This window comes from Pelmatolapia mariae, linkage group LG16_19 (genome assembly GCF_036321145.2).
Source record: "Pelmatolapia mariae isolate MD_Pm_ZW linkage group LG16_19, Pm_UMD_F_2, whole genome shotgun sequence".
In the NCBI taxonomy this organism is placed as follows: domain Eukaryota; kingdom Metazoa; phylum Chordata; class Actinopteri; order Cichliformes; family Cichlidae; genus Pelmatolapia; species Pelmatolapia mariae.
The window spans coordinates 4,082,206-4,098,073 of record NC_086241.1 but is presented as its reverse complement, the minus strand read 5'-3'; the positions used below and the strand labels follow the sequence as shown (position 1 = coordinate 4,098,073).

Sequence of the window (15,868 nt, the reverse complement as noted above, 5' to 3'; positions counted from 1 at the left end):
TACCTACAAGCATACTTTAACGGGTAAAATGAAGTGGCAAACCATCCTGGCTTTATGAATATGAGCTACAAGCACACTCTGATGGGCAAAGTTAAGTGGCAAACCGTAATACCTACTTAAATTGATGCTGGAATTAGTCTGTGACAGCAGAAATGTGCATAAACTACTTACGGTAGGACGTTTTGCCAAAGTAGGATGGTTTGTCAGAACACCGGCTCTTTTTAGAGAACCGGCTCTTTCGGCTCCCAACCGGCTCTTCAGGTTGTTTTGTTGCTTTAATTAATTTATTATTAACAACAATATAAAATTAGGGACAAACGGAATTACTAATATAAAAAAACCCCAGTGGTTTTATTTATATATGTTTGTATATAAATATATACGGTGGCCCCTAGAGACAAAGCACGTACAAACTCCAAAACACATTTCTAGCGTTAACTGACCTTCCAAAACAGAGCTACCTAGATCACTTAAATTACACAATTGAAAGCATATGTGTATTGTTTTTGTATTTATACACAAGCACTCATATATATTCAAATAATTTAAAAAAATGTTCATTTACCTGTTACTACCACACACCAAATCCGGTCATTGGTACTTCCTGGCTTGTGTAGCCACTAGGTAACAAAAGCTCAACACTGCGCCTAGCATCCTGGAGCACTTCTGTTGTGTTTTGTACGTTTTGGAGTTTGTACATGCTTCTGAGTTTTTTCGTGTTTTGGAGTTTTTACATGTTTTGGAGTTTGTACGTGCTTTGGAGTTTGTACGTACTTCGGAGTTTGTACGTGCTTCAGAGTTTTTACGTGCTTCGGAGTTTTTACGTGCTTCGGAGTTTGTACGTGCTTTGGAGTTTGTACGTGCTTTGGAGTTTGTACGTACTTCGGAGTTTGTACGTGCTTCAGAGTTTTTACGTGCTTCAGAGTTTTTACGTGCTTTGGAGTTTGTACGTGCTTTGTCTCTAGGGGCCACTGTAAATATACTTTTATTTATTTACTCCACATAAAATGTAATAAATAAATCATATAATACAAAAACCAACTATTTACATTTCAACTTTTAACTATTTAAATTTTCAGCTTTTTCCTTTTAAACTAATTTAAAGTGAAACAACACAAAACACTGCAAACCACAACACAATTAAATATAAATTAAAATATGAAAACAAAAAGAAGATGCACATTCTCTGTCATATGGGCCTGCATGAATAAACTTTCTGAATCCTTTATCATCTGCAACTGAAAATAGTTGTGGATGATTACTATACCTTTATGATGTGACGTTGTTGTCCCTGGCTCTCTCTCTCTCTCTCCCTCCCGCTCTGTTCCTGTGCTACTGTGAGTGTCACTACCGCCCCCCCCTCTTCCCAGCGCAAAGCACAAGGCTCGCGTGCGGAGTGAAGCGGAAAAAAAGTGCAAGAGAGAGGGTGAGAGAAAGAAAAAAAAACCCAAAACAAAACATGGCTCCCAATAAGGAGCCGGCTCGCGTCGTTCACTTAAAAGAGTCGGCTCTAAGAGCCGTTTCGTTCGCGACCGACACATCACTACTGCTTTCAGGGGGGAGAATAGGGACTCTATACCCCCAGCTGGTCATCTGGGAAGCTGCCTGAAGAGATTTATTGTTTTCACAAACACACTCTCACACTGAAATGATGTCAAATCAACCATGTATTTGTTTGAAGATATTTATTTGCCATAAATATGAATTGAAAATAAATGTCCCTTTTAGCTTCAGCTCAAAAACAACAACTGGGAACAGATTCCCTGCTCAATAATTGATGTAAAACAGAAAAACATCAAACTATTAGCCAACACAAAGCCTTTATGCATCATAGATCTCTGGTAGTCTGAAGACAGTTCTACTAAAAATATTCTGCCACCTGTTGTAACAAATTTACCAACTACAATTTAGATTTTTTTTAAATAATACATAAATACAAAAAAAACCCCGTCTTTCTTTGAAGTGTTTATGTCAAACCTCTGATTAACTACTCAGTTCAGAACTGTAGTCCTTCATAAAGAAAATGACGGCGTACTGAGATGTTATTTGAATGGTCTGAGAGGTTTAGGTTTAAAAGGAATGATATCCTATTGAGTCAGTAACTGAGGCCAAAGAACTTGGCTTGTGCCCTTCTTGGATGCAGTTTTACTTCCAATGAGCTGCAGAACAGCTCAGCTGCCTCGATGTAAAATCTGCTCAGTGGGACTTTGTGCATTTCAGTGTTTATCAAAGTGTGTAATCCTTCCTCACCATGCACTCACTCATCTACATTGCTGTAACAAACATTTGGCTTTCACTTGATTTCCCCAAATATATATACATAAAAACTGTCAATAAATCTATTTACAATAAAATACAAAATATGAACTTTGGTTCAGATGAAATAACCAAAATATAGACATTGCTTTGCTTGCACAAACCTTTTTTTTTTCCATTGTTATTAAGGGTCTTATTTTTGTTACAAAACACACACACACACACACGCACAAATCTTGGTTTGCTGTATTTCGGATGAGTAAGGAGTATGAACGTCTGTCATTTTCTCTGCAGCGGCTGCAGCAGCAGCTTTTCAAACTGAAGTTTCTCTCAGTTGTATGTGCTACACTTACTTCTTCAGCCCAGGTAGAGTGAGCTCATACCTTCAGAGAAAAGAAATATCAGACGTTTATGTGATTATAAGTATAAAATAAAAATGAGCAAATGTTATCCTCTATTGTTTTAATTCCCTTCTGCCATTAGGCAGATAGGCTCTATGCCCTCCACAATTACACTCATTTGGGAAATTGTACAAAAACGGTTTATGCTACATTGCTATAAAACTTCCATAACGGCAGCAATAGTCTAGGAAGTTGTATGAAAAAAAGAAAAAGAAAAAACAGGAATGAAGTGCCCAACAGCAAAGGGGCAACCAATCAGAGCGACACACCAGGAATTACTAACATTTTGTTTGTAGCTAGTGTCACATAAACAATGCAAATAGAAAAGTGTCCCCTTACCATGCTGTGATGCCTTTGACTAGATCTATTTCTGATAGATCTATTATTACCTGTGGAAAGAAGCAAAAGTGCCATTAATTATCTGGAACAGGCTGCAAAAGAGTGACAGCCAAAGACAGTTTGATATGAAAGGGATCATTAAAAAAGAAAACTGTTATGAACCCGTTTGGAAAATGAAAGGTTGCATATTTGTCTGACAAATCACCGTGCACCAAGCAGTTTCACTACCAACTTCTTACCCCACAGCTGTAAAAGGCTTTCTGGGGTCTTGTCGTCAGATAGACACCAGTGGCGATGTAGGAATTTCAAGTTGATACTGCATCTCCTCAAAATCTTGTATGAGTTTTGAATCTTAGTGACCTCAACCTCAATGTGCATTTCAAAAGTGAGGTTTTTTGAGAATCTTGTTAATGTGATAACTCAAGGAAGGAAGTTACCTAGGACTTTCAAATTTATACCATAGGTTCATCTAATAGGTGGCCAAGAGTGGCACGGGACAGCTGCAAGTAGTTTTAAAGCTTGGGTCAGGAACAAAAATATAGAAAGTGAAGTAAGTTTCACACAAAGAAATGAACAGTCTCAATTTTTTTTATGGTAGTTTCATTTTAAAGACATAATATTTATCAAAAATCCAGAAAAAAATCATAAAAGTTATAAACTAATTTGCATGTCATTGACTGAAATAAGTATTTGATTGACTATAACCAAGCCAGAATTCTGGCTTCTACCAATTTACTGTGATTACAGTCAATCAATCAAGATACTACTGATGTCAATTCATTATATTTATAAAGCACACCTGTCTACAGAATCAGTTTCCTCCATGTTTACAAGGATGGAAATGCTGAGTATGACCCAAAGAAAGTCAAGCACGGAGCTGGAAAAATAATACTTTGAGACTTTTTTCCCTTGTTTTTGCCAAGGGTACAGGACGATTTCAGCACATTAAGGGGTCAATGAACAGGGCCATAAAAGAACCTCCTTCCTTCAGACAGAACACTGAAGGTGGGTCGTGGATAGGTCTTCCAACATGACAGTGACCCAAAACATACCACCAACATGTAAATCATTTATCATTTTGATGTAATGATTTGTTTTCTGGACTTTTGGTTCATATTCTGTGTTTCTGCATCAATATTAGAGTGTGTTGATTTCCATTTAAGTTAGCAAAATTACAAATTCAGCAGGGGATCTAATACTCCCCCCCCCATTGTACATAGTTACATATTTTATTATTTATATTTTCAGGGAATCACTACCAAATGAGTAGCTCATCTGATCTATAAGTATCATTACCCACCGAGCCAATGTCCTTTCTCTCTCTGGAAACCAACATCTTGTTATTTTTCACGGACACATCCAACTTCCTAGTTTGTGCTTGCTCGAGTAAGACGTCAAACTCAACCCTGTGATGAAAGCAGGTTGGGACAAAAAGGAAACCATGTCAATGGCTGAGCTTTAAAGATACACAATCTGCAAACTATAAATTGTCAATTCTTCCTATTTGAAAAAATTAGTACAAGATGGTTAATGAATCCAGTAAGCGTACTTTTCATTGAAGACAGGATCAGTTGTCCTCTTCTTGACATGCGTCTTCTTACGATGCTTCCAGGTTTGGTCGGGGAGGAGATACAGGCGGACGTAAGAGTCTGTGCCGTTCTCACTGCAGGGGAATAGGTTCCTGCGTGGTAGAGGCCACGGTATTTAAGTTTTGAATATTTAATTACATTTTTTTACTGCCTTAAATACTATTGAGGACAGATTTTTGGGACATACCTGCACTTGTTAACAATGACAACAAGCTTATGTCTCAGGGTTGCATAGCGTATAACCAGCTCAATCTCTCCAAACGAACCCTGATGATTCCTAATGGCCCTAAAGAGAAAAAAGTATGCAAAGGTCACTTTTATTTCTACTCTTTCAAAAATGCAGCAACTGCCTCAGTTCACCATATTTCTAGAAAGGTTAGAAGTCGACATTAACAGAACATGCAGAGAACAAAGTCTCACTCTGGATAGGTGGCTCCATCTGACAGGTCGAATCGTGATGAAGCAATGGAGTTCTCCGACAGCAGGCTGTGAGAGTCGAACCGACGCAAGTTTGCTGATGAAGATGATTCCTTCCTGTTTTCAGGCGCCTGGAAGGAGCCACGGCGTTGAGCTAAATAACCTTCATTTGGTGAAGTTGGCACTTGTTTCGGAGTAGAGACAACAGGAATTTCTTTGGAGGAAACTGCGTTAGAGGAGGATGGAGCGTTGGACGGACTGGAGACTGAGGTATTTCCTGCTTGTTTGGTCTGTTGCTGTTTGACTTCTGAAGGAGGACTGACGATAGGCTTGGGTGGAGGCTCTTCCAATTTAAGAATCTGTGTGAGTTGAAGACATGAGCAATGCTACTTATGACGGAGGTGAATGAGGAAACCAACAGAGAACATTTGCTTTGTACAGGAAGACAGATGGGTGTGTGTATGCTTGCCCACCCTCAGAGTGGCCTTCAGTTTGATCTGGCTGGTTGCTCCAGAGCGCTCCAGCAGGAAGCGCTGGTCTAGAGTCAGGCCGGAGGTGTTGAGGAGGCGACTGAGGGGCAAGTTGAGAACACCGAGTGGATTCTTCTTCTCAGGCTCTTTGACCTGAATCACATGAACAAAGAAAATATGAAAAATACAAATTACATTACCCTCATGAGGTGATCTGACAGATTAAAAGAGTCTAGTTTCAGAATATGCTTTAGAATCATAAAGTAGCTGTGGAAAAATAATGATTGAAGAATATGGTAAATACAATTAGAAACCTTTACTTCTTTAATGTTAAAAAATGAAATTTAAAAAAAAAATTGCATATAGCTTTGTTGCTTTTTTTGCCAGAGAGAGATAACAAACCTGAATAGAGAGCTGCTGCGCTTTGACGTTACGCACAAAGAAAGTGAAGCCCTCCTCCCACACCGGGTCTTTGGAAGCATACACAACCTGGGAAACAGTGCATCAAGTAGTAAAAACAAATTATTAAGACAGTTACTGTGCTACTAGTTTGCAATGGAAATATTTTTACAACACAGACTTTATATATATTACTGATCAAAGGTCAAACATTTTTAATTTTAAGACCACTTTAGAGAAAATAATGCTTAGAGTTGCTGGTGGGCTTTAGTTTTTTTTCCCCATGCTAAGTCAGTCCTAAAACTAAAAGTTCTGATTTAACTAGAAATGACTAAAATGTGTTTTAACACCTGAACTTTGGCAAAAAAGCCCAAATGCTGTAGTACTTCATTCAGGTTTGATTATGTTGGGCTTAAAGTGAATTTTTATTAAATGCATTTGCCCTTTGAAACCTTATTATATTATCTCTTTTTGACCTCTTGATTTCTAATTTTGACCTTCTTAATAGCAGCTATTGTATGAAATCTATAAAACATTACACAACTAATATTTTCTTTTAAAATATGCTGTTGACAGTACTGTGACTTGTAGAATCTGGAGTAGTGAAATACAGATAATCTCTGTTCTTATCTTACTGGAGCCCCACAGAAGTAAATAACAAAATAAGTTTGGTTGTTGAGACATCCACAGACAGACATGTTTCTGTCACAAGTGGGATTTGTGTGTGTGTGTGTGTGTGTGTGTGTGTGTGTGTGTGTGTCTGTGTGTGTGTGAGAACTTAGTTGAAATATACCTACTATGCTTTCTAACATGTTTCATAATAAAGCTCCTCAATGTAGACCATTCTCTGGTTTAAAAAAAATAAACTGCTACATTATGAACAAAGGGGAAATATTATCACACAGAGTGTTCACAAACATAACTACAATATATAAACAAAACTGTAAAGTTGATAAATGGTAGCAAATCAGCAAGTCTAACCATCTGGATTCATCACATATGAACAAGAATATAAAGAACAGAAACATTTAAAGGGGAAAATGACATATCAGCATGTTTAAGTGAGAGCAATACCTTGCTTTTCTTAACATCCTTGTCAACGGAAAATTCAACAAAGGAGTTGGGGCAGGCGGCTCTCTTTGTGAGCTGAAAATAAAGCAAATCAGTGAGACAGTGAGAGTATCAGTTCTCCAATTACTGAGTCTATGTCAACACTAATACCAGATTTACCAACTTGCAGTTGTAAACCTCTAATAACCAGTTAAGTTGCAATTTACATCCAGTCCATCGTCTTTTTGTGTGAAATTTTGTCATAATTACGGTATGAATTCTTCAGCTGTGGCCAAACCTGTGCTTGTGAGCTTAAGTCAGTGTTTGCCTTTGATTTCATCCTTTTTAAAGATTTTTTACACATGCCATCCATTTGCAAAACCACAGTGAACAAAAAATGTATATAAAGGAGCACATAAATTTATTAAGAATAACTAAGTAATTGTGTAAACTGTGAAAAACAAAACAAAAAACAAAAAAACTCCTGACCAAAGTGGAGGAGTTTAAGTATCTCAGGGTGTTGTTCCCGAGTGGTGGGAGTAGGGAGATCGACAGGCAGATTGGTTTTGCGGCTGCAGTGATGCGGACGCTGAACCGGCCTGTTGTGGTGAAGAGAGAGCTGAGTGTAAAAGCGAAGCTCTCAATTTATCAGTCCATCTACGTCCCGGAGGCTGCGGGTAGTGACAGAAAGAACGAAAACGCTGATACAAGCGGCGGAAATGAGCTTCCTCCGAAGGGTGGCTGGACTCTCCCTTAGAGATAGGGTGAGAAGTTCAGCCAACTGGGAGGGGCTCAGAGTAGAGTAGCTGCTCCTCCACACCGAAAGGAGCCAGCTGAGGTGGTTCGGGCATCTGACAAGGATGCCTCCCAGAGAGGGAGGTCTGGGCTTCTCTACTTAGGCTGCTGTCCCCGCGACCCGGCCCCGGATAAGCGGAAGAAGATGGATGGATGGTGAAAAACAAAACAAAAAATCCACATATGATCTAGATAATAATAGCTACAAGGTGAAGATCACCTTCTGGGATTTCTCAACTGTATTTAACATGATTCAGCAGTTTCTACTGAAACAGAAGCTACAGGAAATCTCACTAAACACGTCGTTTATCTCATGGATCACTGCATACCTGACAGGCAGGCTGCAGTATGTGACACTGGGCGGCAGTCTGCCTTCTATCATTGAAATTCTATGTGGGTTCTACAAACGTTGGGAACCCAAGCAGACTGAAATCTTATGAATTCAACCCAGTATTAAATGCAAACACACCACAGAAACTGGGACATGTGGGGGAAAAGAAGTGTAAGCTGAGATTCATTAGAGGCATTTTTTGCATTTCAGGATAATGAAACCTTCACTTAAGACACTCAGTGTTCTCTCACACTTTACTTTTCACACACTTCTGACTGCTTTTTCATCCTATGACCAGCAGAGGACAGTCAGAGGCAATGAAATTATGCCACCTTGCACAAAGTGGAAGCTTAAAAGCTCTGAGTAAAAACGTTTTCTTAAATAATTCCCACAGTTTCCTATAATTGCCCAAAATATCAGATTGATGGAATTCATATTTACTCATAAAGTCTAAGAAAAATGTGAATATTGTTACCTTAGAAACATCATTCTACAACTAGTTTAAAAATGTAGTAGTTTTTATCAGCAAAGTCCTGATGAGTTGTGCGAGTGTGAGAAACTTAACCTGGAAAAACCTCAGGTGATATGAAAACCAGCTGACAATAACACACCCATACAAAATGACAGGCATGCACCAGACAAACTGGAAGGACCAGCTTTCACAGACACAACCACACCTAGCGCTACAAGAGAAAGCTAATCTGACCGAGACATCAAGATACGAAAGCACTATCAACTGCATAGTGTTAAAATGAAACAGAAGCCGAGAGTTTTATTGGACAGTCAAAGAAAACAACCATCTGTGTATGTGAACGACAGACTTTGAGGCAAACATCTTCTCGATTTATCATTAAGAAGGAAAAATTATGTGATGTGTTTTTTTATGTGATGTGCAAAATGAAATGTAGAAAATGCAGAACTGCTGCCAATTTTATTAACTGGCAGCAGTTATGCAACGACACTCTCGTCTTACCCGTGCTTCTTTGGGGTTCTTCCCATGTTTATGACGGTCTGCAGCCTCACGGCCATCTTTCTACACAGAAGTGGAAGAATATAGCTGAGCACACTTGAATTAATGCCTTACAACAACAGCAATATTTCCCATTACAAGATACTTACTGGTAGATCAGTGGCATTGTCCAGATACACTGCAAGCATAGCACAGGCAAGGTTGTCGGTGGACTGGAAGAAAGTGTTGGAGAGGGAAAAATAATGTGATTTATGGAGCAGCTGAGCGCAGTGCACATCCCGCCGCAGCTTTTAGATCAAAGTAAAATGTACGAACTCGGATGTTAGCGAGACTGAAGAAACACTGGGCTGCTGTACCTCCTTCATCAGGCTGGTGTCAGTCTGAAGGGAAAACCACTGAAGCTTAAGATGAACTTCACCGTGCTGTATATCCTCCAGAGCAAACCACTGGGAGAATAAGAGGATGTTTCAAAAGCTTTAATGTAAATACAAAACTATAGAAAATAGTAACACATATAAGAGTATTTGATAAGAAATGTTGTGTTATAGAGATTACTGAGCTTATTCAGGATAAAAGAGCTCACCTGATCCATTTGTTTTTCCCTCTTCACTTCTCCCAAATCGAGGTTATATCTAAGCAGATGTAAAATAAAAACATAACGTCAATAATGCATCAGAACTGCGTGTTTATATCATCTTCATAGCTACAAATCCACTGATGTCAATGACTATGGGAAGGACTACCATAAGATGATTGATGCTATCCACAGATTCTGTCCAATACGATTTTCTGACCATAAAAAAGACCTCAACAGTTTCAAACCTGTCAAACTGTTGCCTGGTTCTTAAAATGCACTGAGGCAGACCTGGCTCTGCACCAGGACTCAGACCAGCATGATGAGGTAAGTAAAAATACTGGAGTCTATCAGTGCTACCCTTCTGCCTCGTACTAGATGCACCTTTCAATTTTAAACTCCTAGGTGACTTTCTCTTCGAGCTATCGCGGTCACACAATTTTCAGAAAACTTGACCTCTGAGCTTGACCTTGAGGTCAGGGTCACTGAGATTCAAACTCATCTAGTGCATACAGCTATGGTATTAATTTAAAGCTCCTACGTCACCTCGTTTTCTGGTCATCACATTTACAAACCCAAGTGTCCCCTTTGCCCGCCTGGTGGGATGATGACAACACCCTATCAGCCTTTTACAGCAGAGGGCTAAGAACCAAAGACATCATAGGTAACACAAAATGGCAGAAGTATGCTAAATACCTTCCAAGAAAATCATCTTTGTCTGTATCCTCATCATAGAGCTCTAATTCCAACTCTTGGCCCGGTGCTTCATGGACAACAAACTGCATAAAAAATAAAACAAAGATATTTTAAAATGTCTTTCAAGTTTAATGAGTCTGATTTCTTAAAATATTATGGGTAAGGTTTTTAGTAGATTACTTATAGAAAATGGGATATTAGATACTAATAAATTGTAGCCTTCAAATAATGAGTTATTTGTTTTTTACAAGCAAAAACAAGCATCTCTGTCTTCAATAGCATGATGCACACGGGATTACAGTGTAAGAAAAACGTCTGTGTTAGGATGATTGCATCAAATCTGCGTAGGCCATCTGCTCAGCCATCTCCGAGTTACGTACAAATTTTACAAATTTGAACATATACAATGATTCCTGAAAAATTTTAGCTTTGCATATCAGATACTTTTCAATATATATTTTAGGGAAAATGGTCTGTTGAGCCACTTTCAGGCCTTTTTGTGTACAATCTGAGGCAATGTTTGAACATGAATATCTCAAAGACTGTTAAAGATAAAAGCCTAAAATGTTATCTTGTCTCTCCTGCGTAGGTGTGGCAGAGGAGACAGGTGCGTGCTGTGACTGACGACTGTCGCTCTCTATACATATCTGAGGATGGTGGAGATGGTGGGGATGTGAGTGTGCAGTGGAGGAGCTGAGGAAGGAGCTGCCTCCTGATGCAAGAGTGCCTTGATATATAATAAAACATCAGCACAGCAAAGACCTTTGTGTGCGTCGGGTCCTTACCACAAACTGAAGAGAAAATACTTTTGATAAATATCTGCATATTTGTCATTTTCGAGAATTACTGCCCTGGAGGACTCTGACAGTTAAACAATGTTTTAAAATCAATTTTGAAAAAAATGCTGTCGAAAATGATTTGATGTGTGAAGCAAAACTTTCACAGCTTTCATTATATAAGTTCAAAATGTTTTAGGCAGATCGAAGATGGTTGTGCAGAAATTGTTCTAAAAACTAGCTGATTTGACCTGCTATCAAGTTTGTCTGGGGGAATTAAAAGAGGGACAAAAACAGCAGAATCAAATAGTAATCCCATTACTGAAATCAAAGTGTGTGTCAGTGAAGTGTGTTTGTGTTAGCCTACCTCATACACTTCATTCCATTTTGGGTGCAAATTCTCTTTGATGGTCTTGCTTTTGAAATTTCTGTTGCCGACTCTGAGTGTGGCATAGGGGTCGGATTTGCCTTTCACTAAACCCATCATGTATGTATCCTTAGCCACCAGATCTCTTGCCTCCAGCAAGTGGACCCTCACCACCCCCTAGGAAGAAAAAGCACATGATTCATATTAATGATGGAATCTTTGTATAATTAACAAGTAAAAATAGGTTAAAAGAGCAAAAAGTTAACATATTTTGTCTTAAAATGCACTGTGCTTATTCAAAAAAATCCAAGTAGCTGCTGGTTATAAGGTGAAAATAAATGTGTGAATTGGAAATGTGATGGTACATACACGAGGAAGCGGAAACCTCATTTGGTCCATTTTGACCTGGTCTATGAGGGGAATACACATGCGGTTGGGCAGCACCATGAGAGAAGCGATGATGTCTATGATGGTGTCCTCTGACAGTGAACTGTAAGGCAAAAGATTGAATAGGACAAATAAATATCAAAAAGTCTGGATGACCCTAAAGAGACAACAAGAGAATGATTCAATTTAAAAGCATCTCTGGGATTTTCTGACCCAAAAGCAGGGCTGTCCAGAACGTTTGTCATGCCAGTCCAGTTTATTTCTAGTGTCTGAAAAAAATCAATTGGAGATCAATTGGAGATTTAAGCAATGTTAATCACATAACTGATTAAAATCTGTGACCACTTACAGGGCGGCGAATGAAGAAAAAAGTGACTCCTCCCACCAGAGGTGCTTGACCAATAAGAGGCTCTAAAATAACTCTCATCATCCCCTGGAGCTAGAAGATTTAGAGAAAGTTTTATAAGAACAGCAAGCATGTGATGCAGATAGATAGAGAGAAGACTGAGATGAGATGCTCACTTTTACTTCTTTCACACCAGCTGTGATTGCTGAGTTCACCTGAGCATTGATGTCCACATCACCAGCATAACTGCAGAGTAAACTGAGCTGGTCAGACATACATGATGGCAAGAGAAAACAACATGCAGACTACTTGGAATTTACATTTTAAAAATGTGTTTGACCGACCTTAAGTTCATGTCCAGAATCACTTCCCTATGTTCCACTTCATGTGTGTATGCTCTTATTCCAGTGATCTTGAGAGGCTGAAAATAAAGAAGCATTTAAAGAAACTCACTCAGTCACAAAAATCATTGCTTATTAAAGTGGACTTGAAGCAGTACAAAAAGAAATGGTGCACAAATCAAAGCAACTCACTATGCGTCCAAAATGGATCTTGGTAAAAGTAAATGCTTTGAGTGCAGTATTGCAGGCCCTGACAGACTTCTGGATGTTTTCTCTTAATAGCTTCTCCATGTACATCCCAAAGAAAGGCCACGCCTGCTCCAACACCTGAACACATAACAAAAAACACCATGTGGAAACACCTTAACCAAACAGTAAATGGAATCTTACTTACAGTATACTTTTAAATTAGGTGGACTCGAAAAGGCGTATAGTATTAAACTTTTGTTTATCATTTCAAAGTCACAGCCAATTAATACGATTTTTTTAATAGTAATTAAATGAAAGATCGTCACTCATTCAGTCTGCTTTCAGCTAATTTATCAATGAATCTGACGTTCTTTCCTTATGGTCTGCATTTAGGTACAGTGTGCATCACACTGTACATCAAACACAATCAATTACCAGCCATGTGACCTCTGCCATCATAAGGGGGCAGAGTTCACCACCCCACACACACACAACATCCCCCACAAGACATTTCAGTATTGATGGGACACATACTTGGTGTCATACCTCATAAAGCTCAGATGAGGTGGAGTAAGTGAACTTCAGTACTATACCTTGTTAAGCCACTGAACCTTCTCCACATCAGTGAAATTCACCTTTAGGAAAAAATAGATTAAAGTTAGAAGTGGTTTTGTAAACATAATCTCAGTTGAAACTGTCTGCACAACATGCTGACATGAAGAGTGCTGAAGATATATTACTTATTAATTATACAATATAATTATAGAATTAGTCGTGCAAATCTAATTCATTTAAAATGAACTCATCCAACTGCTTTAAAATGAGAATTCGGGTCTGCTGTATTTAAAATATATCTTGCATGAACTGAGACTTTGATTTAATTGTCATTATCATCAGGGGCTCTGTCATCAGCATCTTTCATGGTCATGGGCACACGAACAGATAAGCCCGTAAGACACAAACTACAGCCATCAGTAAAATCTGACCTGGTTTCACACCCACTGTGCATGCTGAATACCTGTAACATTAGAAGAAACCCTTTTCATTGTCTGTCCTAACCCTTGTTGCGTGCCATGAGTCACTCTTTTGGGTGAGTGTGGTGCAATAAAAAATGGACCAGCCTGAGTGTGTCTTGTTATGCAAAACAGTGCAAGGGAGAACGATACTATTTCCTACAGTTTTAAACAAATAAATGACATGGTAGCTTTTTCTACGATGACTGGAGAGCTGCTGACCTAAAAGGCTTTGCTGCCAGGCTGCTGAAGTGCTCTAAAGCAAAACAGACGCAGAGCGACAGTTCCTCACTGTACACATAACCTACCCAAGATGCCATTTGTAGGGAAGCTTTCAGCTCGGTGTTGATCGTTTGCTTTTCATTGTCCACAAAGTCAATAGCCGATCCGATCCGGGCGTCCTTCCACTGGCGATTTTTCTTCCACCAAGTGAGCATAAACATGCACAGCAGCACCCAGCTAATGCTGAGGCCCAGGTAACCCGTCAGGTATACGGGGTAGAAGACGAACACGGCTCTCCCGCAGTAAATCAGAAACTCCATTAACATGCGATTGACAGCCGAGGAGCTCAGTTTCTCAGTGCTCATCGACGGGCTCTCCCCGAGCCCCGCTCCCTGCACCGGGCCGCTGGTACTCACCGGTCCAGGAGATGCCATTGGGTGGTAGTACTGCTGAGGACTCGGGTCGGAAAGTCCAGAAAGCCTAAGTAGGCGCAGCGCCCGAACAAGCTGCTGTTTTGCGTATTTCGTTTTACAGAGCAGCTAAACCAGTCCGCCTCACTCTCCCTGCAACCATGACAGTCCTAAAAACTTCCGCGTTCGAAACGTCCCATGGCAGGTAGACACACCTGCGCCCATGGGTGGGGAATACAGTCAGCTTAATTAAAAAAAATAAAACTAAAACTCCACCCTAACAATAACTGTGGACCCATATATTAGATTTTTGACTTTACTTGATGGCCACAGGCATTTTCATCCTTTTAGCAAAACCCACTTCCATCTGTTCTTCCAAATTTGACCTCTGTTCCTTTCACCTACATCTCCACTGAAGTCTGTTCCAATCACCACTTTCTCCCCCTGAAGACACACTGACAACATTTTGCATCAACCCTTTGATTTCCAGCCTGAAACCCATGATTCTGTCTGACAATTAAAAAAATAAAAATAAAACTCCACCCTAACAATAAACAAGAAAAAAAACATAAGCGCGCGTGCGCATGGCTTTTGCGCACGCGCGCGCGCGCGCGCGCGCACACACACACACACACACATAAAGAAAAATCATTTTCAAATGGTGTGCACTCTTTCACTCTTTGGCGAACAGCGCAGCAGAAATCCAGATATCATAGTGCAGTGACTCACTGTGTGCTGCAGATAGCGCCAGAGTGCAGGCTACACCAGAGACTCTGATTTAAATAAAGCTCTGTGATGGCAACTCTGTGATTTCTCTCAGTGGTTATCAAACCGCGGGACACTATAACAGCGGACAGGGGGAGAAAAATGACCATTCTAAGGGCTCGTGAGTGACAAGGCCCCTAGAAAACAGCCGAAGAGCCAAACTGTCATTTTTAACACGCGCTGCTACCTAACAGTAGGACGGCTCCGTTAAAAGGGAAATCTGGGCTTCAAAAGCGACAGGTAAGAAATTTACCTCGTAGCGAAGTCCACATGAAAGAAACTGCGTGACTTTCCCCGTGTTAGTTAGCTTACTTCATTTCTAACAAAAAATAATGTTTGGCTTATTTTACCTAACATCAGTGCAGACAGACCATTTGTAAGCTTCTACGTACAAATTATCACTTATCTGACGACCTCCTGCTAGGCCAGGTATACATTATCATTAGAACGTTTTTAAGTAATGTTCTGGATTCATTTTCCACACTGCCTGTTACAGGTGGTGAGAACTTTCAGTAAGCTCGTTTAAAACCTATTTGAGTTCCACTCGATCTTAGGACAGAGACGTATTTTAGTTGGCTATCCTTTGTTTGAAAATTGATACCTAAAGAGTGTTTTAAGTTATATTCCAGTACTGCCAATACTTAATATTAGAAATAAAAATGTTTAAGCATTTTTAAAAAAATACCATAAATCTCACTTGTTTCATTTGTCTAATTTCGATATAGAAGTTACACATTAGGTAAAACCTGACATAAATTTCTTTCA

General features: G+C 39.5%; 1 protein-coding gene across 1 annotated transcript; it reads right to left on the bottom strand.

Moving 5' to 3' along the window:
- Window positions 1-2,605: 2,605 nt before the first annotated feature.
- Window positions 2,606-14,362, bottom strand: esyt3 (extended synaptotagmin-like protein 3). The gene is made up of 23 exons (XM_063500296.1): window positions 14,015-14,362; window positions 13,287-13,328; window positions 12,697-12,831; window positions 12,508-12,584; window positions 12,340-12,409; window positions 12,167-12,256; window positions 12,031-12,086; window positions 11,800-11,920; window positions 11,431-11,607; window positions 10,288-10,370; window positions 9,601-9,649; window positions 9,374-9,463; window positions 9,167-9,229; window positions 9,021-9,080; window positions 6,946-7,017; window positions 5,875-5,961; window positions 5,476-5,625; window positions 5,006-5,361; window positions 4,773-4,871; window positions 4,546-4,677; window positions 4,297-4,402; window positions 2,997-3,046; window positions 2,606-2,639 (listed from the first exon to the last, which is right to left on the bottom strand). Exons 1-23 carry the CDS (start codon window positions 14,360-14,362, stop codon window positions 2,606-2,608), a joined length of 2,547 nt encoding a protein of 848 aa, XP_063356366.1.
- Window positions 14,363-15,868: the final 1,506 nt, after the last annotated feature.